This window comes from Coregonus clupeaformis, chromosome 13, assembly GCF_020615455.1.
Source record: "Coregonus clupeaformis isolate EN_2021a chromosome 13, ASM2061545v1, whole genome shotgun sequence".
Lineage (NCBI taxonomy): Eukaryota > Metazoa > Chordata > Actinopteri > Salmoniformes > Salmonidae > Coregonus > Coregonus clupeaformis.
Genome location: NC_059204.1, coordinates 27754208 through 27778015, shown reverse-complemented (window position 1 = coordinate 27778015; position 23808 = coordinate 27754208). Strand labels below are relative to the sequence as shown.

The window sequence follows — 23808 nt, the reverse complement described above, 5'->3', positions numbered from 1 at the left end:
ATAATTCCCTCCAGCAGCTGCTAATGCTGGTCGTAATTCTGCAGAACCATAAAGGAAAACTATCCCTGGCAGTTTGACCCTTCCTCACCCGGGACTAACACACTAGACACTACCCAATCAAATGGAGCCAAGGAGTTGATCAGAGCATTCCTTCTTGATCAGGGATGGGCAACTTTGATGGGTCTGCGTATCCACATCCATACCCACACATGCAGTCAGTCAGCGTTTTGGGGGCCCTAAGTGAAATTGTTGGGGGCCCCCCATCACCTTCCGAGCAAAACATTTTATCTACCCACTCTCTTCGCTGTCAATACTGTTGTTGTTTTTTAGTTGATTTCCTGCAATTCTACACATTTTGCCAAAGGGCGGAGACAAATGTTTGCAGTTTTTAATATGATATCTGATGATCAATGGGGGCACCTCAGTCGGTATTTCGTCCGATAGTCTAGTGGCCAGCTAACTTACCAATAAAAAAATTAATAAAAAAAACCTGCTGATATGGGCTAATTGAGTGGCTGTCAGTGACTGACATAAGAGAGAAAAATGCTGATGAACAACCAAATTTCGACAATTGCAACTTGTGTATTCTACTACTCTAACTCTCAACAGTAAGTTGAGACCCACTGAATTCCCCCCCAAAAAAGGAAATTGACCCGGCCCGCGGACCGCCAGTTGCCCATCCCTGTTCTAGATCAACAGAATCTTCACACAGACTTCGAAAACTGCACATGGTGGCATCTGTGTAAAGGGAAGGTTTGAAATTATTGTGTTTTAATTAAATATTTTATCCATTTGGGCTTCTTGTGGTCAATTTGCGGTCTACAAAATTATTCGTAATTATGTTCCTCTGACCATTCCCTCAAGAACAAAACTGGCCCGCGGCTGAATCTAGTTGATGATCCCTGGTCTATAGGTTAATTCGCACAATTTAGAGGAAATAAATTGGTGTTAGGCTTGGGCGGCATACCGGGCTATTTGGAAATAGCCACGGGATGGTTTTTCAATACCGTCAAAACTATTCAAAGTTTTTTATTTTGTATTATTTGAAAATGTGTAGGTACATTATTTTACATTATGAAGCTTTCTGTAGTTCCCCAGAACATTTGAGCCAGTCTCGGGCTGATCCCATTTAGTCACTGGTCGATAGGCTGTTGGTTGAGCAAGATTTCTTTAGTCGAGCAGTAGCAATTATTTATTTTTTTAATCATGGTGCACAAGACACCTGTCTGATTTGTGCCCGTCTCAGTGGACTAATCCATTGCGGAGGCCACGGTGATGGCACAGTCCATCACTCGAACACATGATAATGAAATTGTATATGGTTATCCGACCTCAACCCAATTGAGATGGTTTGGGATGAGTTGGACCGCAGAGTGAAGGAAAAGCAGCCAACAAGTGCTCAGCATATGTGGGAAATCCTTCAAGACTGTTGGAAAAGCATTCCAGGTGACTACCTCATGAAGCTGGTTGAGAGAATGCCAAGAGCATTCAAAGCTGTCATCAAGGGTGGCTACTTTGAAGAATCTCAAAAATAAAATATATTTTGATTTGTTTAACACTTTTTTGGTTACTACAAGTATGAAAAAAATATATAGGTATGCACTCACTAAGTCGCTCTGGATAAGAGCGTCTGCTAAATGACTAAAATGTAAATGTAAAAAAATTTACATGATTCCATATGTGTTATTTCATAGTTTTGATGTCTTCACTATTCTACAATGTAGAAAATAGTAAAAAATAAAGAAAAACCCTTGAATGAGTAGGTGTCCCCAAACCTTTGACTGGTACTGTGTATCTACAGAAAGAAGACAGATATTGCTTCTGTTGCCTGTTTAAATGTGTTTGTTTAATAGCCTACTGATTCCGTGAGCACCATGCCTAGGCTGTAATCTTAAAAAATACGTTAGAACAGACTGGTATTACTTATAATTTATTTAGCGTTGTTTACCACTGTTCCAAAAAAGCAGAAAAATAAATATTGTAATCTAACAGCACCTGTTTGTCACATATAATACGTACGCAGTTTGCGCTCCTATACCTTCATTTTTCTTGATCTCCATGGAATTGTTATTACAATTATTATGATCATCATAATAATAATAATTAATGTCGTTATCATTAGTAGGCTTTGTATAGTAGCCTTGTTTAACCACCATCGAGCTGTAGGCCTAAGAGCGCGTCCTGTTTAGTCTTAATACCGTAACTTAAATTAGGCCTATATTTCAATATACTGTATCAATCAATCATTAATTAGTTCATGCCGTCACACAGCATAGGAGACATTCATGCTTTGAATTGCAACCAAGCATTTCAGTTTTACAAATAAATAACAAAAAGGGAACTTTGAATAATTAGCTTAAACAATAAATAAACTGCAATTCAGGAATGCATGCAACTGTTTTTAGTCTGCTGTAATAAAGATGTTATATACTCTTTTTTATTTATTTATTAAGTGATCTTTACACTGTTCCAAATGTCATTAAAATATATAATATATATATTGTAATCTATCAGCAACTGTTTGGCACACATAACACGCAACGCTTGCACCTATACCCTCCTTTTTCTTGATCTCCAGTAGTTTCCATAACTAAGTCAAATGTTTTCCACAGATCTGACTTCCCCTTCCCCGAGCAACCAGTAAACATTCGCACGTTTCCAGTTTCTTTTTCGCATCCTCCTCATCCATTTTGCTGTCGACATTACTGTGTTTGGAGTTTGATATAACCAATTTATTGATGCGATTATGATAGACTTTGTCAGGCCCTATTGGTCTCATGCATGCAATGCTTACATGTTTCACGTAAAGACAGCAAGAGTTGAGGGAATAGGGAATGTTTTTTTGTAAACAAATTAGGGATTTCGGTAACAGAAATCTTCAGTCAAACTAAATGACTGAAATGCTGTTGCAGCTTCAGCACGGACAGCGCAATAAACACTTGCTGTGCTGTGGTGCCTTTTCACTGCAGTAGGGAGGAGAGCGAGACAAGGTGAGCTAGCCACACAGGTACTCACTGTCATTTATTTTTAACACAGTGTGACCATTGGGCTCAGTCATTTGTGTGTCTTAATTATTTAAAATCAGACAGTGTGCTTAAAGCATCAGACAAGCTCAGTGCATACAGTGCATTCGGAGAGTATTCAGACCCCTTGACCTTTTCCACATTTTGTTACATTACAGCCTTATTCTAAAATGGGTTAAACTGCTTTTTCCCCCCATCAATCTACACACAATAACCCATAATGACAAAGCAAAACAGATTTTAGAAATTTTTGCAAAAAAATAAAATAATAACACGGAAATATCACAGTTACACACGTATTCAGACCCTTTACTCAGTTCTTTGTGGAAGCACCTTTGGCAGTGATTACAGCCTCGAGTATGACGCTACAAGCTTAGCACATCTGTATTTGGGGAGTTTCTCCCATTCTTCTCTGCAGATCCTCTCAAGCTCTGTCAGGTTGAATGGGGAGCGTCGCTGAACAGCTATTTTCAGGTCTCTCCAGAGATGTTCGATCGGGTTCAAGTCCGGGCTCTGGCTGGGCCACTCAAGGACATTCAGAGACTTGTCCCGAAGCCACTCCTGCGTTGTGTTGGCTGTGTGCTTAGGGTTGTTGTCCTGTTAGAAGCTGAACCTTTTCCCCAGTCTGATGTCCTGAGCGCTCTGGAGCAGGTTTTCATCAAGGACCTTTCTGTACTTTGCTCCGTTCATCTTTCCCTCGATCCTGACTAGTCTCCCAGTCCCTGCCGCTGAAAAACATCCCCACAGCATGATTCTGCCACCACGCTTCACAGTAGGGATGGTGCTATGTTTCCTCCAGACGTGATGCTTGGCATTCAGGCCAAATAGTTCAATTTTGGTTTCATTAGACCAGAGAATCTTGTTTCTCATGGTCAGAGTCCTTTAGGTGACTTTTAGCAAAATCCAAGCGGGCTGTCATGTGCCTTTTACTGAGGAGTGGCTTCCGTCTGGCCACTACCATAAAGGCCTGATTGGCGGAGTGCTGCAGAGATGGTTGTCCTTCTGGAAGGTTCTCCCACCTCCACAAAGGAACTCTGGAGCTCTGTCAGTGACAATTAGGTTAAGACCAAGGCCCTTCTCCCCCGATTGCGCAGTTTGGCCGGGCAGCCAGCTCTAGGAAGCGTATTAGTGGTTCCAAACTTCTTCCATTTAAGAATGATAGAGGCCACTCTCTTCTTGGGGACATCAATGCTGCAGAATTTTTTTGGTACCCTTCCCCAGATCTGTGCCTCGTCACAATTCTGGTCTCAGAGCTCTACGCACAATTCCTTCGACCTCATGGGTAGGTTTTTGCTATTACATGTACTGTGAACTGTGGGACCTTATTTAGACAGGTGTGTGCCTTTCCAAATCATGTCCAACCAATTGAATTTACCACAGGTGGACTCCAATCAAGTTGTAGAAACATCAAGGATGATCAATGGAAACAGGATGCACCTGAGCTCAATTTCAAGTCTCATAGCAAAGGGTTTTTATACTTATGTAAATAAGGTATATTTTTTTTTATTAGTAATACATTTTCAAAAATGTCTAAAAACCTGTTTTCGCTTTGTTATTATGGGGTATTGTGTGTAGATTGATGAGGGGAAAAAATTATTTAATCAATTTTAGAATAAAGTCAAAACACATAGGGTGTCTGTCTATATATGGAAAAATGTTTAAACATTGACCAATTGATTGGTAGAAAGAACAGGACGACTCTGGGTTGACCAATATTTTTTTTTAAAGTAGGGGACAGCCCTAAGCCAGTCGTGTTTGTCTGTAAATAGCACAGTCCAGCTGTGTATTTGGTTTAACTTCTTAGTTATCTAAGTAAGTGGCTGAATTAATAAGGAGACATGGCATCATATAGTGTTAGTCAAAGCCTGTTGGATGAGTTCTGTCCAGCTGCCACTGCTATCTTGATTTCCTTGCATTTTTTCTCCTCTCTGTTCTCGGTCCCTCAAGTCTGCTCCTCCCCCCGTTCTCCGAGAAGAGCAGGCAGGCCCCTTGCCCTAGCGACTCCACAAAGACACAGGGTGTATATATGCTGCTCCAGAGCCAGTAATGTTCTTCCTTCAGACAAGCATGTGTCAAAACTTTGTTCAATTGCACAATGTCTCTCGTTCACATTCGCTTGTAAAATGTCCAACCTCGACAAAAATTACATTCGGTAGCTACTACCTATAATTTGTATAACTTCATGAGCCGGATTGCAGTCTTTGCAATTACTTTATTTTGGTGTGCGCTTGTTAACATATTTAGCTAGCAGCCTCTATGGAAATTCGCCAGTACCTGTGCTAATTTAGTTAGCATTCTGGTAATAGACGCCCATTGGGCATTTTTTGCATTTTTAGCGCCCGTTATTTACTAAGACCGTAAATCCAGGGATTGGGCAGTATGAGGATATGGAAATCTAGATACTGCCCAACCATAATTGCCATGCGTATTTTTGTTAGTCATCATGCATCTTATTTATCCAACACAACTATCACACTTGTAACAATTGTAAATGCAAATCGCGTTAAAAACAGTTGATGGCCACAATTTAAAAAAGAGCTACTATTTTTATTTCTCAACTGGTAATTGAAGCACGCCTCCCAGTTGCCATTCAAGTGCAGGCAGGCATTCAGCACGTCACCCACCACTTTACAATGTGAGCTGGAGGCAGTATTCATTTTTAAACAAAAAATGTTTGAAACCTTAATCTTTTACTTCATATGATGAGACATGTCTTACCTTGCTTCAAAGTAGCCTAGGCAAAATCCAACCATAGAAACGTGGAGGCAATTATTTTATAAAAATACTTCCTCATATGCCATTTCTCTCCTGTTCCATTGGTTTTCATACCAACTTTCTTTTGATGTCGAGATGCCAAAAGGCCCAATAGTTGCATCTTCAGATTCCCCCTCTTTCTAACTGAAAAGTTCATCTCTGTCACATATGGAACCGCTCGCATCAGGTGCACTGTTTAGAATGGCGTTTTCCTCTAATTGAATTTTGGAAAACGTTAGAAAATTACTTTTTATTGGCTGCTTCATTACAGGAGTTGCATGGTTTGTTAAAATGAATTACCATAATCTGAATGTGATTTCTGTCATTCTGAGCACAGAGGGTGGACGACCCAATGCATATGGGTCAGGTAGATTTCTCAAATGGACGGTACATTTAAAATCTTCCTGGTCACATTGTCCAGCACCACGGAAAGAAACCCTGTTTACTACATTACAGAAATTACAAGAATCTATATTTTATTACTTTGTCTATAGGCCTATGTTCTTTTGATAATGCCACTGTGAATAGATGGTATTGAAATGTCATGGAAAGTTAATGAAGAAAGGAAAGCTGACACAATATTGTCAATCCATCTTTCATACTTTCTCAAACTCAGACTTTTTAAATAAATGTTTTTATTAAAACACACCCACTCAGAAGCTTTTCATCTAGAAGAATGCAATATTATGCCTAATCATTAATTTCAGTCCAAAAAAGGATGTACTAATCCCCAAGTTGCCCCTTTAAAAAAAAACAATTGTAGGCTATTCGAAAATCACATTGGAGATAGGTCAAATGTCTGAGAAGTCATTAAGAAAAATTTATTGACCCCAACTGTGTCTTGCTTAACATATTGCGAAATTATCAACAGTTTATGTAGAAATTCCTTTCGATAGTAAAGCCTGTTGCAGCACTGTACTCCCTATGAACTCAAGAGAATATGCCCATCTCCAAACATTTCACTGAGAATCAAATACTGTATGTTAGCTTAGGACAAAACCCAATATTTAAGTAGATATAACGAGAGGTTTATATCTTAGAGCAGGGGTTCTTAAACTTGTTCAGCCTGGGACCCAAATTAGAAATTATGTTTGTTCCTGGGATCCATGCTTATTAAAACATGCAACCATACGTAAATATCAGTACATTTCATTGCCCTATGCCTAAAACAAATGCAATATAGACAAAAACTAATAATGAAATATCCATACAAATATAAAATGTTATTTTCCCCATTAAAAACACAGGTTGTAACTGTTACTGGTAAAATACAATACAAATAATTTTTACTCTGAACTAAAATGAACTGTTTGACCAAATCACACAGATGTAGACCAGAAAACACAAACAGTCCTAATGCGAGGTGTGTGTGGCTGGTTGAAGTTTAACAAGCATGTCTATTCTGGGCTCAGTGTGACAGTGCAACCCTGAGATCATGCTCAGCATTGAGTCGGTTTCTGTACTTGTTTTTTTAAGTATGCCAGAGTTGAGAACACTGACTCGCATAGGTATGTGGTGCCAAACTGGATTAGAAAGTCTACTGCTTTCACAGTCAGGCAGGAGACCGCTTCCTGCTGTAGATAAGCAACCCAGAACTGTGTGAGTGCGTTTGCCTCAAAAAGCATCTGGCTTCAATCAGTTTATTCCAGTTCAGAATAAAAAGTATGATTTGTATTTTAAACAGCAACAGTTCTAAGCTATACTTGTTTTCAACAATAATTTCTACAGTAAGACGTACAAGAGGCCTGATAATTTTTCATCTTCATATGTACTGTTAGGGTTGCACTATCAGTAGCTAGCTTGCTTTGGCTAACGTTAGCTAGCTAGCTATTAGCTGTGTACAAGGGGATTGTTTGAAAGAGAAACTCAGATCCACTACTATGAGATAGTACTCCCTTATTACTGCTTATCATCACCTGTTATAAAATGACAACAATGCCTTGCTAGCTGACCTTTCCACTGCTGAAGCACTGTTTCCTGAAGCATTCTGCCCTATTCTGAAAGAACTCCCTGGGTTTACCGTCATGCTGTGTATATTTGGTCAGGACGTGTCATTTTAATTTGTTCGTTTTGAGAGACTCATTACTAAACACTTAACCGCACAAAACACATTGTGGGCGCTCCTCATTATTTCTCAAAGTCTGTATGAAACCAAGAGAGAGAAACTCATCGCGTTTCATGACGATTGAGCGCAGTCAGAACTTGTGGCTAGCTTGAGTACATTTAATGACAGCAGTGAGTGATGGCGAGTGGGAATGACAAGTTAGTTGCTGACAGAGCATCATCTGCTGCTGAACAACAGCGCTGCAGCATTGTGGGTCGCAGACTGATCTTCAAGAAAACTGCAGAGAAAAATATCTGGTAAACCGAGAAGCACACAGGCATCTCCCTCCCACTCACGCAGCTGCCAAACTGAGCAGAGACATCGCTGCTATGCAGAGAGCGCACTGAACAGAGAGCGCAGTTGCACTTGGCCAAATCAATTCCAGTTATTAATGAAATAATTATACATTTACGCTGACCGGTTGCGACCCACCATTAACAGGTCTGCGACCCATACTTTAAGAAAAGCCGTCTTAGAGATATTCTGAGAAACGTACCATGAGCCCTCACATTGTGACCTTGGATGAGAGCGTTATGCATGGGGGGGGACAGCAAGTCAAAACTCCAATTGTGTCCATTTTAATCTCTGAAAGAGCAGCAGCTTGAGCAAACACAGCAGGGGGCCGGGCTAAATACATACTTGTTTGCTCAAGTGCTTACTGACCAATGACATATTACCCTTTTAATTCTAGCCTCTGCTGTTGTATATAGTCAATACATTTCATGAACCCGCACATTTGCAGTTATGTACTGTCGCATCCTTCCTCCCACCAGTATCAATGCTCGTGATGCACAGTGAAAGCCAATTTATGCTTGATCCGAAAATGTGGTCGGAGGCCTCGTATCAAATCAAAATCAAAATCTAATTTTATTTGTCACGTACACGTATTTAGCAGATGTTATTGCGGGTGTAGCGAAATGCTTGTGTTTCTAGCTCCGACATTACTTGTTAGATATTACTGCACTATCTAACAATTTCACAACATATACCCAATACACACAAATCTAAGCAAGGAATGGAATTTAAGAATATATACATATATGGACAAGCAATGACTGAGCGGCACGGACTAAGATACAGTATATTCCTGAGTGGCGCAGTGGTCTAAGGCACTGCATCGCAGTGCTAACTGTGCCACTAGAGATCCTGGTTCGAATCCAGGCTCTGTCGCAGCCGGCCGCGACCGGGAGACTCATGGGCGGCGCACAATTGGCCCAGCGTCGTCCAGGGTAGGGGAGGGAATGGCCGGCAGGGATGTAGCTCAGTTGATAGAGCATGGCGTTTGCAACGCCAGGGTTGTGGGTTTGATTCCCACGGGGGCCAGTATAAAAATAAAAAAAATAAAAATAAATGTATTCACTAACTGTAAGTCGCTCTGGATAAGAGCGTCTGCTAAATGACTCAAATGTAAATGTATATACATATGAGATGAGTAATGCAAGATATGTAAACATTAAGAAATGGAACACTAGTCACTTTAATAAAGTGGCCAGTGATTCAATAGGCAGCAGCAGCCTCGAATGTACTAGTGATGGCTATTTAACAGTCTGATGGCCTTGAGATAGAAGCTGTTTTTCAATCTCTTTGTCCCAGCTTTGATGCACCTGTACTGACCTCGCCTTCTGGATGATAGCGGGGTGAACAGGCAGTGGCTCGGGTGGTTGATGTCCTTGATCTTTTTGGCTTTCCTGTGACATCGGGTGCTGTAGGTTTCCTGGAGGGCGGGTAGTTTGCGTCCGGTAATGTGTTCGGCAGACCGCACCACCCTCTGGAGAGACCTGCGGTAGCGGGCGGTGCAGTTGCCGTACCAGGTGGTGATACAGCCTGACAGGATGCTCTCAATTGTGCATCTGTAAAAGTTTGTGAGGGTTTTAGGTGCCAAGCCAAATTTATTCAGCCTCCTGAGGTTCAAGAGGCTCTGTTGCGCCTTCTTCACCACACAGTCTACGTGGGTGGACCATTTCAGTTTGTCAGTGATGTGTACGCCAAGGAACTTGAAGCGTTTCACCTTCTCCACTGTGGTCCTGTCGATGTCGATAGGGGGGTGCACCCTCTGCTTTTTCCTGAAGTCCACAATCATCTCCTTTGTTTTGTTAACGTTGAGTGAGAGGTTATTTTCCTGGAACCACACTCCCAGGCTGTCTCGTCATTGTTGGTAATCAAGCCTACTACTGTTGTGTCATCTGCAAACTTGATGATTGAGTTGGAGGCGTGCTTGGCCACACAGTCATGGGTGAACAGGGAGTACAGTAGTGGGCTGAGCACGCACCCTTGTGGGGCCCCAGTGTTGAGGATCGGAGTGGAGGTGTTGTTTCCTACATTCACCACCTGGGTGGGCCCGCCAGGAAGTCCAGGACCTAGTTGCACAGGGCGGGGTTCAGACCCAGGGCCTCGAGCTTAATGATGAGCTTGGAGGGTACTATGGTGTTGAATGCTGAGCTATAGTCAATAAACAGCATTCTTACATAGGTATTCCTCTTGTCCAGATGGGATAGGGCAGTGTGCAGTGTGATGGCGATTGCATCGTCTGTGGATCTACTGGGGCGGTCAGCAAATTGAAGTGGGTCTAGGGTGGCAGGTAAGGTAGAGGTGATATGATCCTTGACTAGTCTCTCAAAGCACTTCATGATGACAGAGATGAGTGCTACGGGGCGATAGTCATTTAGTTCAGTTACCTTTGCTTTCTTGGGTACAGGAACAATGGAGGCCATCTTGAATCATTTGCGGACAGCAGACTGGGATAGGGAGAGATTGAATATATCCGTAAACACACCAGCCAGCTGGTCTGCGCATGCTCCGAGGAAGCGGCTAGGGATGCCGTCTGGGCCGGCAGCCTTACGGGGGTTAACATGCTTAAATGTTAAACCCCTGAGGGTGTGACGCAATTGTGGAGCCTCCGGAGGCATGCAGAAGTCAAATCAAGCTCCGTACCGCTTCGTCGTGTGCCTCTCAAATTTTGTAACAATGTGGAGGGCTCCGTATAGCTCCGCATTGACATGATTGGTGACGGTAGGTGGGGGCGGGAGGTCCTGTATAAACACAAACTCAATTCCTTGACAACAGCTCTGCTCATACCCTGACTTCCGCAGAGGCCGTATCACCGTAAATGCTGTAGGGCCACTGCAGATGACGGATTGACCATGCAGGACCTTTAAGAGTAGCCAAAGGCCAAGGATTCAAATTCTGGGTGGAGCAAGGAGGACTCGGAGGGGCGGATGTGTTTGTGCTGAAAAAAGGTCTGAGGCATCAAGGCAACACACCAAAGCAGATCTGTACATGTGGCCTCCCAGCTGACAACACACCCTGCCTACTCGACTCATTAACAAATGAGTGCATTTGCAATAGAGCAACGGCAGGCAACAAGTTCAGAGCTCGATGTGTGCCAGATCAATTCAGATTTGAGTCAGACGCTTTCCTTTTTATAATACACTAAGCAACAAAGCTGGGAATTGTGTGGAACTGAAACTAAATAATCTGTATGAAACTGACACGTGATAAATGCAGTGCACTAAACTGGTTAAGACAATTTCCATGGCTTACAAAGGCATCTCTAAAAGAACATTTCAGATTCAGGGACGTCGGATGTTCAAATGAAAATCTATTTATATTCCTAAAATCAATACTCATTCATAAATCATTAACCATTCATTAGTGCACAATAGCCTAAATTAAATCCATGGGTCATGAGTGACCTACCTGCTGAAGCTGACAGGAAAAGATGAGCTCGACATCCCTGATCCATCCCCGTATCCGTTGCCTCTGTTCCAGCTGTCACTGACCGAGGGCAGTGGGGGATACAGGCCAAAGACAGGCTTCTGATCCTGCTGTAGACTCACTGCTGTCGAGGTGTTTGCTCCGTAGTGGTAATTCGGCCCGATCATGGAGCCAACAGAGTTGTGGGTACCAGGCATGTCCAGGCTGGATAGCTGACAATAGCTCCGACGATCATTCTCTTGCTTGATGACCCCTGGGGTGCAAAGCTGGATGAAGGAGGTGTCAGCGTCCTCCTCCGTCTTGATGACAGGCATGGAGATGCCTGGCTCCAGAAGCTGCTGTTGCTGGTCCGCGCTGTCCACATTTGTACAGTTTCCCCCATTGCTACGGTCTATGGGCTTGGTTTCCATGTTGCCGTCCTCGAGCAGGGAATCCTCCACTGACAGGGAGGAAAGGAAAGCAGCCTCATCAGCCACGTAAAACTCATTCAGATCAGACAGAGAGCCAGGCAAGTCCAAATCCCGCAGAATGTCCAGCGTATTGTCGCCAAGGAGCCTCTCGTTGACATCCAAGTCCGTCTGTGACTGTCCAAAGCTGACTGACCCCATGTCAAGCCTGTCCTTATCCATGGGTGAGAAGTTCTCAGCTTTCAGAGAGAAAAGGTCATGAGGGCGTCCAAGTACAGAGCTTCCTGGGGTGTTGGATCGATTCAAATCTGCAATACTCGCCTCCAACAGAGCAAAGTTTTCAAACAGCTGTTGGTTCTGCTGCGGTTTCTGTGGCAGCTGCATTCTCAGGGCCTTCTCCATTACCTTCACTTCAGCCTCCTCTATAGTGAGTCCCATGGAGGCTGTCCCTGGTGCGGAGAGCTCCCCCTGAGTCTTAGTGACATTCAGTCCGTTGGAGGAGTCTCTGGCTGGAGGCTGGGTTCTGGGGCCAGGCAGATGCATCAGGGAGGTTGATGTGGTGGACTTGGAACCGCCTGCTTCACCCGAGAAGCTTCCCTCTACACAGCTCTCAGAGAGTTTACCAAAAGCCAAGCCCTTGTCCTGGTTATTGCTGTGTTTCAGTCCACCTGGATCCATTTCTTGATCCTGCTTGACACAGAGGAATGCAAGCACTGGTTTAGAAAGTGCTTGTAATTCAATTCAAAACACCAACAGTGAAAGATAACTCAAATGCACACCAAAGTTATGTGTTTAAAAAAAACATGTCTGAATTGAAATGGGTACTGTGTTATTTACAATGTTCCTATACAATGCAATAATTTCAATCTTTAAACCACAATATGATCACACCTCTCCTGGCTTCTACGTGACTGACACAATATGACAGCAACCGTAAACATGTCGTCCCGCACGAATGATGCAGCGTCCCCCTTTGGCCAATTGAGATATCATGTGACTAACAAATTTCATTTGATGTGTGTGACCAAGATTATCCATTATCTTGACTAGATACTCAAGTGGCCACTAACAATTAAAATAAATGTCTTCAAAAATGAAAGGCAGGAGGCAAGATCAGGTGGGACCATTCTAGCCAATGAGAGGGCAGATACGCATGTGAACAACAGGCACAACTCTGGAAATAAAGTGCACAACTCCGATTTTAAGCGATATAAACACCTCCTGCTGGAGAAGAAAGATTTTGGGCCCAGTTATCCCTCTCGCTTCGCCTCTTCCTTTCTGGCGTGAATCAGAAATGTCAGTTAATTACTATAGCTCCCACCTTGGGCCAATCACTGTAATTTTGTTAATGCCAGATCTATGGCAAGATGCATTGTTCACCCAAGTTTCCTCAAAATCGGGCAAGCACTATCAGATATCGCGTGACTAACATATGAAAGGACGGACAGAGACCGATCCACAGTCCCATCCTCGATTTAATAGTGGGGGCCAATACTGCAATGTTGTAGCTACATTGGTTTAACTGTCATGATGGCTACCAATAAACTAGTAAAAAATACCTCCTTAAATCCTGAAAACAGAGGTGTAGGCTATAATGTAGACCTTTGAGTGTTAACCTTAATACGGTAAGGTGATAAACAGAAAGTCACCCTGAGGGATTCTCAACTGTGCAGATTGGAAGCATGCCAAGTGCAAGTCTTCAGACAGGCATTCCCAGGCCTAGCTTGTATTTTAAGAAGGAAGGACCCTTTACTAGAACGCATAACTTTGCATTTAAGCTAGTTGAAGGTCATGCTAACATTGAAGCCTTTGCTAAATGCTTTTTTCTGTACCCATTGAAAATATCAGACATAATGCTATTTCTTCCATAACGTTGCTGTGACTGTAACAAGCTAACTGATACATTAGGCCTATTCACTATGTTTATTAAAGAATGGTTATTATTTTTCTTAGGCAGGTCACTCTGAACACTCAATCTTACTTTAAGCAGGAAGCCTAGCGGTTAAGAGTGTTGGGCCAGTAACCGAAAGGTCGCTGGTACAAATCCCCGAGCCGGCAAGGTGAAGAAAAAATATATATCTGCCGTTTTGCCCTTGAGCAAGGCAGTTATCCCTCAACAACAACTGCTCCCTGGGCGACGATGACATGGATGCCGATTAAGGCAGCCCACGCACCTCTCTGATTCAGAGGGGTTCGGTTAAATGCGGAAGACATTTCGGTTGAATGAATGTATTCAGTTAGGTATCCCCTTTCTCTTTCTTGTTGGTTGGATAGCTGACTCAGAATGTTGTTGTTGCTTTGTGTCAGTTAGGCTCTACATATACAGTGCCCTCCGTAATTATTGGGACAGTGAAGCATTTTCTTTTCTTTTGGCTCTATTCTCCAAAGGTTTGGATTTGAAATCAAACAATGACTATGAGGTTAAAGTGCACATTGTCAGCTATTATTTGAGGGAAATTTCATCCATATCCGGCTAACCGTTTTTTGTACATAGTGTCCCCAGTTTAGGTGACCAAGATTATTGGGATAAATTCACTTTTGTGTATTAAAGTAGTCAAAAGTTAAGTATTTGGTCCCATATTCATAGCACGCAATGACTACATCAAGCTTGTAACGCCACAAATTCTTTGGGCGCATTTGCTGTTTATTTTGGTTGTGTTTCAGATTATTTTGTGCCCAATAAAAATGAATTGTAAATAATGTAGTGTGTCATTTTTATTGCAAATAAGAATATGTTTCTAAACACTTCTACATTAGTGAAGGATGCTACAATGAGTATGGATAATCCTGAATGAATCATGAATAATGATGAGTGAGAAAGTTAGACGCACAAATATCATACCCCCAAGACATGCTAACCTCTCACCAGTACAATAACAGGAGGTTAGCATTTCTCTGGGGTATGATATTTGTGTTTCTAACTTTCTCATTCATCATTATTCACGATTCATTCAGTATTATTCGTAATCATGGTAGCATCCACATTAACATAGAAGTGTTTAGAATCCTACACTGCCGGTCAAAAGTATTAGAACACCTACTCATTCAAGGGTTTTACCTTTATTTTTACTATTTTCTGCATTGTAGAATAATAGTGAAGACATCAAAACTATGAAATAATACATATAGAATCATGTTGTAACCAAAAAAGTGTTAAACCAATCAAAATATATTTTAGGTTTTAGATTCTTCAAAAGTAGCCACCCTTTGCCTTGATGACAGCTTTGCACACTCTTGGCACTCTCTCAACCAGCTTCATGAGGTAGTCACCTGGAATGCATTTCAACTAACAGGTGTGCCTTCTTAAAAGTTAATTTGTCTAATTTCTTTCCTTCTTAATGCGTTTGAGACAATCAGTTGTGTTGTGACAAGGTATACAGAAGATAGCCCTATTTGGTAAAATACCAAGTCCATATTATGGCAAGAACAGCTCAAATAAGCAAAGAGAAACAACAGTCCATCATTAGCCTTTTTTGGTTCCATGTGTGTTATTTCATAGTTTTGATGTCGTCACTATTATTCTACAATGTAGAAAATAGTAAAAATAAAGAAAAACCCTTGAATGAGTAGGTGTTCTAAAACTGGTAGTGTATTTATTCTTATTTACAATAAAAGTGACTCCAAAAAGACAATACATCATTTACCATTAATTTCTAATTGGGCATAACATAATCTGAAACACAACCAAAACAAACAGCAAATGCATCCAACAAAGTTGTAGTCACAAGATTGATGTTGTCATTGCGAGCTATGAATATGAGACCAAATATTAAACTTTTTAATACTTTAATACACATTTAAGTGAATTTGTCCCAATACTTTTGGTCCCCTAAAATGTGGGGACTATGTCCAAAAAGTGATATATAATTTCTAAACGGTTCACCCAATATGGATGAAAATACTCTCAAATTAAAGATGACAGTCTGCACTTTAACCTGGCAGTCATTGTTTGATTTCAACTCCAAACCCTTGGAGTATAGAGCCAAATAAAGAACAAATGCTTCACTGTCCCAATAATTACGGAGGGCATTATCTATACATAACAGCAAGTCTGTTGTTCTTTGGATTTGATGTGCGTTCATTTTAATGTTTATATTTAATCTGAAAACGTTACCTTAAATATGCATCGTCGTTCAGTTCATTATTTTTCTACCAATGGCACATCATATCCTATGTCCATAGCCGTTATTCTTGATTGATCTTAGAATCTCATATTCTACATCAAAACTAAAAACAGAATACAAGTGTAATTTAGCTACAAATAAAATGGAGCGCTCTAGCTATATAACAGTTATCTGGCCGTCTGTGATTGGGCGCAACTACGGTATAACAGTAACGTCCAGTTTTACCAGCTAAATATAAAGCACCACAGTGGTGCAACCTGTTGGCTGCGACCGGCAATTGCATCAAACAGGAAAAAGTGATTATCAGAACTTAATTTAAAACAAAAGTATGTCTATTAAGCTTTGCTAGTATGGCTAATGAAATCAATGGGCTCAGGGGTCGACATGGTGATATAATGCTCTTGCAGTAATGAGTCGCCTAATTTTACACTGACATGGTGGGCGTCGAACTACAGAAGATACAGCACAGGGATCACACTATATTACAACTAAACCATTGCACAATAAAATATATGCTAAGGTTATGATGTAACGTTATATACAGAATGTATGGCTGTAGCAGATGTAACTAGTTTGATAATCCAAGATAGCTGCAAAATACAAGAAATAAGACGCAAGCAAATGACGCATACGATGACTAGAGGACATGACTAGCTAATGTTACCTGTATCAAAAATTGTTGTTTTCCAAGCTAGTTCATCTCCAGTTCGAGTTTGCTGGAATTCTGAGATCTCTGGTTTCCAGTCTTCACAGCCAATATTCCTCGTGCAACGTTAGCTGAATGGCTTGCTACTTTCCTCGCGAGACGAAAATATAGCGAACGTTTGCTGGTTAAAACGCCTTTACATAGCCATCTCGTGCGCTGTTATTCCCCTGATCACTTAACAATCTAGTAAGTCTAAATATCTGGGGGTGTCCAAACGTAAAAAATGTAGCTGCCGTCAAGTTAGCCATGTACTGTATGTTTGCTAGCAATGCACCGAATTCAGCTTGCTAGCTAGATGTAATCAGACAGTAAACAAGAGAAAAAATTAATTCGCTATAAATTCAAAAAGGATATCAGCATTGACAGTACCAGCAGCTTGCTATGATGCAGTACAATAACGTTAGAAGAATCATTGACCGTTACATAATATCATAGCTAACGTTAGCTACAGTAGTTACAGATTAGCTTGTGCACATTAGCAAGCTGAGGCCGGGCAGCTAGTTTGACACCACCGTAAACGCCCCTCTAAAGACAGACAGGACTGAACTCTAAAAATCTGTCAAAAACAAGGCTGCGCACGTCGGTCTGCCTATCGAACCAATTTAGAGATAACAAACTTATCAAGTAAACAAGCGAACTTAAAAATAAAAAACAGTTTTAAAAGTTTGTTCGATTACTTGCAACGTTACTTCGCTTTAGCAATTTTCGCCAAACTCGTCCACACAATGATGGCAGCTAGCTAACGTTACGTAACTACCTTTCAAAACGTTAACTTTCCTAACGTTTGTCAATAATTGCTAGTTATAACACACGACTGAGTGAGTAAAAAAACTATTAACATGAGACCACAACAAAGTATAAAATGTTATTTACGAATGACAACCCCATTGCAAAGACCGTGCCTAACCAACAAGTACGAAAAGAAAGTCGAAACTACAGCCAAACTGCAAGCGTGCCACTCAACTAAAATGCAAGGAAACTTTCTAGACGACGTCCACGACGCGCGCTCCACGCGACACTGCAGTATGTGGAGGTAGCTAACAGCTAGCTATCTAAATTAAACTAAAAGAACGCTGTCAAGAGACATTTCAGTTAGTCACAATTTTGTGAACTTCAAGCCAAAGCACGGCAAATTGTGCCTGGCGTGCAGAATTTCAATGGCGCAGCACAGTCCGTAGATAAGAGGGGAGAAGGGCACGTTGACTCTCTGGAAATAAACACATATGACAGCTGGATCTGGAACGCCGTTTCCCTTCTCTCTGCTCTCAGAAAAAGTATCTACATATCTGGAAAAATAATTATCCGATTCGGTGAAATGGAATATTCGAAAAACGCGATGTCTTCATTAAAACATAATGTAATTGCGAGACTTCGAACCGCCCGTAAAAAAAAACGGACTCATTTACTAAGAAGAAACATGCGCAGAGAGAGGCTTTCATGTATGCCAATGACTCGTAACGCTGAAGTGAAAAGCAGGCATCTTCGCGTCTATAAAGTAACAATAATCCTATTAATTATTATGTAGGTTGATGAATGCAATGACTGTCTTCCATTATTACATTTTTTTCACTAATTGGTCTTTTGACCAATCAGATCAGCTCTGAAAAATATCTAATGTAAAAATATCTGATGTGATTGTTCAAAAGACCAATTACTGGGAAAAAGATCAGAATTGGGATGCCTGTCTAAACGTAATCAGCGTGTCACAACCCATTCTGATCTTTTGTCTCTACATGGTAGGCTACTCAGTTAGTGCATGAAAACTCACATTAACCATTTGTAATATTGAAAGCTTGTGGATGATGCATCTTGGAAATGAATTGACTAATATCTGGATCTAGTCTGAGGAAGTTTTGACGTCCTCTGTAGTTCAATTGGTAGAGGATGGCGCTTGTAACGCCAGGGTAGTGGGTTCGATCCTCGGGACCACCCATACGTAAAAATGTATGCACACATGACTGTAAGTCGCTTTGGATAAAAGCGTCTGCTAAATGGCATATTATTATTTATTATTATTAATTAGTAATCGCCACACCACAGTCATTTAGGCCTAATGTAGTGGAACTGTATCGCCATAAAAACCTGTGATCATCAGTATTGGAAATGTTGGTAGCTGTGCTGTGACCTCTCAACAACTGAAATTAGTCATACTAAAATATGTTTATCAAAATAAACTACTCATCATTTCCCACAACAAGTAAACTAAAAAGGCTGCACGAGATCCCAAATAGACTAATCAGGTGAAAGCTATGATCCCTTATTGATGTCACTTATCATATCCACTTCAATTAGTGTAGATGAAGGGGAGGAGATAGGTTCAATAATGATTTTTAAGCTTGAGACAATTAAGACATGGATTGGATCTAACCTTGGTAGAGAAAAGGAAAGATTGCTTATCTACATCACTGACTTCTGACCAAACTTAGGCATGACATGCCAGCAACAAACGCTGACACTACACATCCAAATATATTTGACCAAATTATGAAAGACAAGGTTTGTACTTTTGAATTCTGTAAAGTCGGTGTGGAAGAGGTGAAAAAAATATTGTCTATCAACAATGACAAGCCACCGGGGTCTGACAATCTGGATGGAAAATTGCATTAATAGGCAAAATACCATGTTTATAATCATTCAACAATTTATTATTTGCATTTACATTACATATTCAATATCAGTTACATCAACTGTATTCTATGTTTTTTGTGGTTTCTTGCAAAAAGATGAGCAAATTCATCTAGATTCAAGGCCTTTGCTCTCCTTGACTCAATACTTAATACACCTAAATTGCTTAATCTCTCATCTGACATTGTGGACCTAAGATACGTTTTCACCAGCTTTAGTGCAGAAAAACTCAGTTCACAAGAAGCGGTACTAACAGGGATTGAAACCGCTATTTTGCACAGTTTAAAGAGCTCAAAGAAAACGTATTTATAAGGCTCAATGAATAACGCTAGCTCTACTACACTGGAGGGTCTCTGCATGCCACTGGATTTTCTTCTGAACTGATGTAGTTCATGCCCCAAGTCCTCAATATTTGATTAATACATTATAGCAAATGGAAACAGGGACTTCTCTTTGAGAAATGCATCACTTTTGGGGTTTAGAGTTTGGATGCCATTCATTATGTCACAGTTTTTGCTAGAGAACCGTCTGTTGAGCTCACTGAGCATCTGATCTAAGACAGGGTAGAAAAAGGTTGTACGAAAACTGTCTTTATCTATTTCTGAATCTGACCTCTGACCTACTGTACTGAGTACATAGTCTCCATTAAATTGAGAGCTTAGCTTTTTTGGTGGTTTTGCAGGTGTCTGTATTGCAGTTTCACATTGCTCAGCTGTGTTCAACACTTCATTCCATAGGTCATCAAAAAATGACTCATCCATGTAGTCATTCAAAGTTTGAACTAAGGCTTCAACTAAATCAACAGCCTTTGACAGGTCAAGTGATGAAGACTGTAGCATATCTGATAGAAATGTTGCTTCTCCAAAAACTTTATGGAGTGTAACAATGTGAAGTCGCTCTGGATAAGAGTGTCTGCTAAATGATGTAAATGTAACAAGGAACACAATGAATTGTAAATCTATCTGTGCAAGCAGACCTCGTGCCTCAACAGATCTGTCACTGTTGTGTTCTTGGACTATGTCTTGCAGGACTCGCTTAATGGCAGGCAATCTATCCATAATAGTATGTAGAGCCATATATCGACATGCCCAGCGAGTGTCACTTAGTCTCTGAAGCGCTCTAGGTGCACCTGGGTACATCTCTCTTTGTACGCTAAGCCATTTTTTATGCACATATGACCCAGATGTGAAGACATACAGTCTTTCTAGTAAGGAGAAGAACTGTCCTACCTCAGGGACAGCTTTGACTGTATCCACTAAAACTAAGTTTAGACAGTGTGCACTGCAGTGGATGTAAAAGGCTTTGCTTGTTCTTTAATGCGTGCCTGGACGCCTGAATGCTGCCACTCATAACTGAAGCACCGTCATATGCTTGGCCTACTAGGTTGTTTTTGTATTCAAGACCATTACTTTCTAATATGTGTATGATTTTGAGTAAGCCCTGCTGCATCTAGTGGATCAGCTGATTCAAAGTGGAGAAAGCTCTCATGGACAGCTCCACTGAAATAGTACCTGAGTACTAGAGATATCTGATCCTTTTTTTTTTTTTTTTTACATATTTTGTTTAATCTGCCATTATGCTAAAGACCTCAATGTCTTTAACTTCTTCTATCATTTCTGTTCGAACCATGTCTGCCAAACAACTCAGAACCTCATTCTGAATCCCTTTGCTTGTGTATTTTGCATTATGAATGGAAGTCAACCTTTTTTTCACAGTTGTGTCATGCTTAGCTATTGTCTCTAGGATTGCCATGAAGTGCCCTTTATTATCAGACTCATCGTGTCCTCTTTGTGCAATGTTTTGTGTGGCTGTAAGTAGTAGTACTTCTCCTATTGTTTTAATATAGTCCCCATTTTCTGGAACCTGTTTGTTGTGTTCCTTGTTTAGGGCATTTACCGGTGTTTTGCATTACTTTTTACTGCTTTCTGATAGTCTCTCCATGTAATCATTGCTTGTTTGTGCCACTCAGACCTTGCATGAATTGCAAATCCCCCTTCTTTGTAAGTTGCCTTCTTCCAGTTGTTAAAACCAAATTTTGAATCAAATACAGTCTCTGAAACTTTGGGAGGGCTAAAATGCCTGCAGGCGTAACAAAACACAGTCTGATTTTTTTGAATATTCAAGCCTGGGGTGGATGTAGTACCAGGCCGCCTTGAAGCTCCTCCTCCTGTGCCCCATCAGAGTTCTTTGGTACATGTTCATCACTGGCTGCACCGGTGGGTCCTCCCGGGATTTGCTGATATCTGTCAAAGAAAAAAAAACTATAATTAAAAGTATCTATTTGGGTAATTTTAGACACATACCATAGCCATCAAACAACTTCTGAAATCCATCTGATATCTATATCACAAGCCCAATAGCATGTTAAATGAGATCATTCATTTCAATCATAAACCAACATTTCTATCCACCATATAAACAGACTAATTGCACTGCTTTACAAGTAACCACAGATTTATTCAACATCCCAAACCTGATGGTCCACTGCTTGTGGACGCACATGGCTCCTCTGTTGGTGTCTCACTCTCAGCCTCTACATCAGCCTCTCCATCTGTCTCACTTTCCTGTTCTACTATGCCTTCACTCTCAGTCTCCAATGGACAAGTCTTCCTGCTCTCTCTCTCTGCTCTCTCCACAACTGAACCCTCTGGCTCTGTCTGACTTGTCTTTCCTTTTCTTTGGAAGAAGGACATGATGTTCTTTTTTCTCTTCATGTTGGTGAGAACTATAGAGCAAAAGCAATGGGGACCAAGCTTATTAATTCATTTACTGAAAATAACTGACTTGCTAGGTAGCTAGCTTTCATGTATAACCTTTTAACGTTACAATGCGTTTAATGTGTGTGGTTTAAGTAAAAGCACTCAGCACCATGCGTTTTTGATCAAATATTACGTCCTTTTTCATATTGCCATACATTTTCGATGCCTGACTGTTAGAATTAGCTACAAAACTAAACCAAAAACAATGCAAACGAATACATAGCCCAGGATCCAAGCCAATTCATTAATTAATTCACAAAGAAAGTAACAAACGGCCAGGTTAACATTAGCTGATCTAACGTTACACTTCTGTAATACATTTAATAGTTAACTATGTTACAAATACAACATATTAAACATTTTGCTCACCTCTCTTTATTTCCTTCTTCTTGCTTGAACGATATTATTCGCACCGAATTTCTTTCAACTTCTGAATAGAAAATAACTTACAGATCCATGAAGTACGATACTGTTGTGTTCCGCCTAAAGGAGTCCCACTAGAAAATGTGTTGGGTTACTTTAGTGTCCCGCTTTGCCACTGTCTAATAACGGATGTAAAAAAATAGTTAGATAATTATTTCAGACTCCGCATTTAGAGGGGCCACAAGGGGGTCCAAGCTTGTTGTCACAGGGGCACTGGCCCCCACTTGTCCCCCCAGAACCACTAGTGGAAAGGAAGAGGTGATGTTTGCTTGATTGCGCTTAGGACATTGTACATTGAACTCGTCATTACATCTGGTTGGCAAGCATGTGAATGCTTTGTGTCTGGAGTGTGTGTCGATTAAACGGTGGAGCATGTGTTGTTATATTGTTGTAAGTATGTTGAAGAGAGGGAACGATTGAAGTGTATGGTCATTGAGGTTGGACGGGGTTGGACTGGGTTGGACAGGGGTGGGTTGGAAGGGATTTTGGGGATGGGGGAGGGTCTATTAGAAGTTAGTAGGGCTCTTCTTTATTTTGTCAGAAGTACTGAGTTAGGTAGGAGGATTTAGAAATGTTGTAAACCGTGAATGACCACACACTCCAGCACAGTAGGTGACGACATGCACCTTTAACGGTGGTTTGCGGCCCGTCATTATATCATAGAAGAAGAAGAAGAAAAAGAAGAAGAAGAAGAAGACATCGATTGTGTATGTATAACATTCAGGAGGTGAATGGGCAAGACAAAATATTTAAATGCCTTTGAACGGCATATGGTAGTAGGTGCCAGGCACACCAGTTTGAGTGTGTCAAGAACTGCAACGCTGCTGGGTTTTACACGCTCAACAGTTTCCCGTGTGTATCAAGAATGGTCTACCACCCAAAGAACATCCAGCCAACTTGACACAACTGTGGGAAGCATTGGAGTCAACATGGGCCAGCATCCCTGTGGAACACCTTCGACGAGTAGAGGCTGTTCTGAGGGGGAAAAGGGGGTGCAACTCAATATTAGGAAGGTATTCCTAATGTTTTGTACACATGCAAGGTGGTCTGTATGGCTGCGTTTAGACAGGCAGTCCCATTCTGATCTTTTTCACTAATTGGTATTTTGACCAATCAGAACAGCTCTGAAAAAGATCTGATGTGATTGGTCAATAGAAATGAAGCCTTAT

At 41.1% G+C, this 23808-nt stretch overlaps 1 protein-coding gene across 7 annotated transcripts in view; it reads right to left on the bottom strand.

The window, feature by feature from the left end:
- Positions 1-22773, bottom strand: part of LOC121579198 (glucocorticoid receptor) — a 115610-nt gene extending 92837 nt beyond the window's left edge. Inside the window, exons 1-4 of one of the 7 annotated variants that reach the window (XM_041893573.2) lie at positions 22586-22773; positions 21931-22182; positions 21601-21700; positions 11578-12692 (exon numbers count right to left, since the gene is read on the bottom strand). In XM_041893573.2, coding sequence (XP_041749507.1) covers positions 11578-12692; positions 21601-21700; positions 21931-21959 — 1244 coding nt within the window. In that variant the 5' untranslated portion in view covers positions 21960-22182; positions 22586-22773. Of the gene's footprint in view, positions 1-11577; positions 12693-16116; positions 16253-16790; positions 18237-21600; positions 21701-21930; positions 22183-22585 lie in introns of those variants that run through there. The other 6 variants (XM_041893571.2, XM_041893572.2, XM_041893575.2 and 3 more) reach the window with 6 other exon arrangements.
- Positions 22774-23808: the final 1035 nt, after the last annotated feature.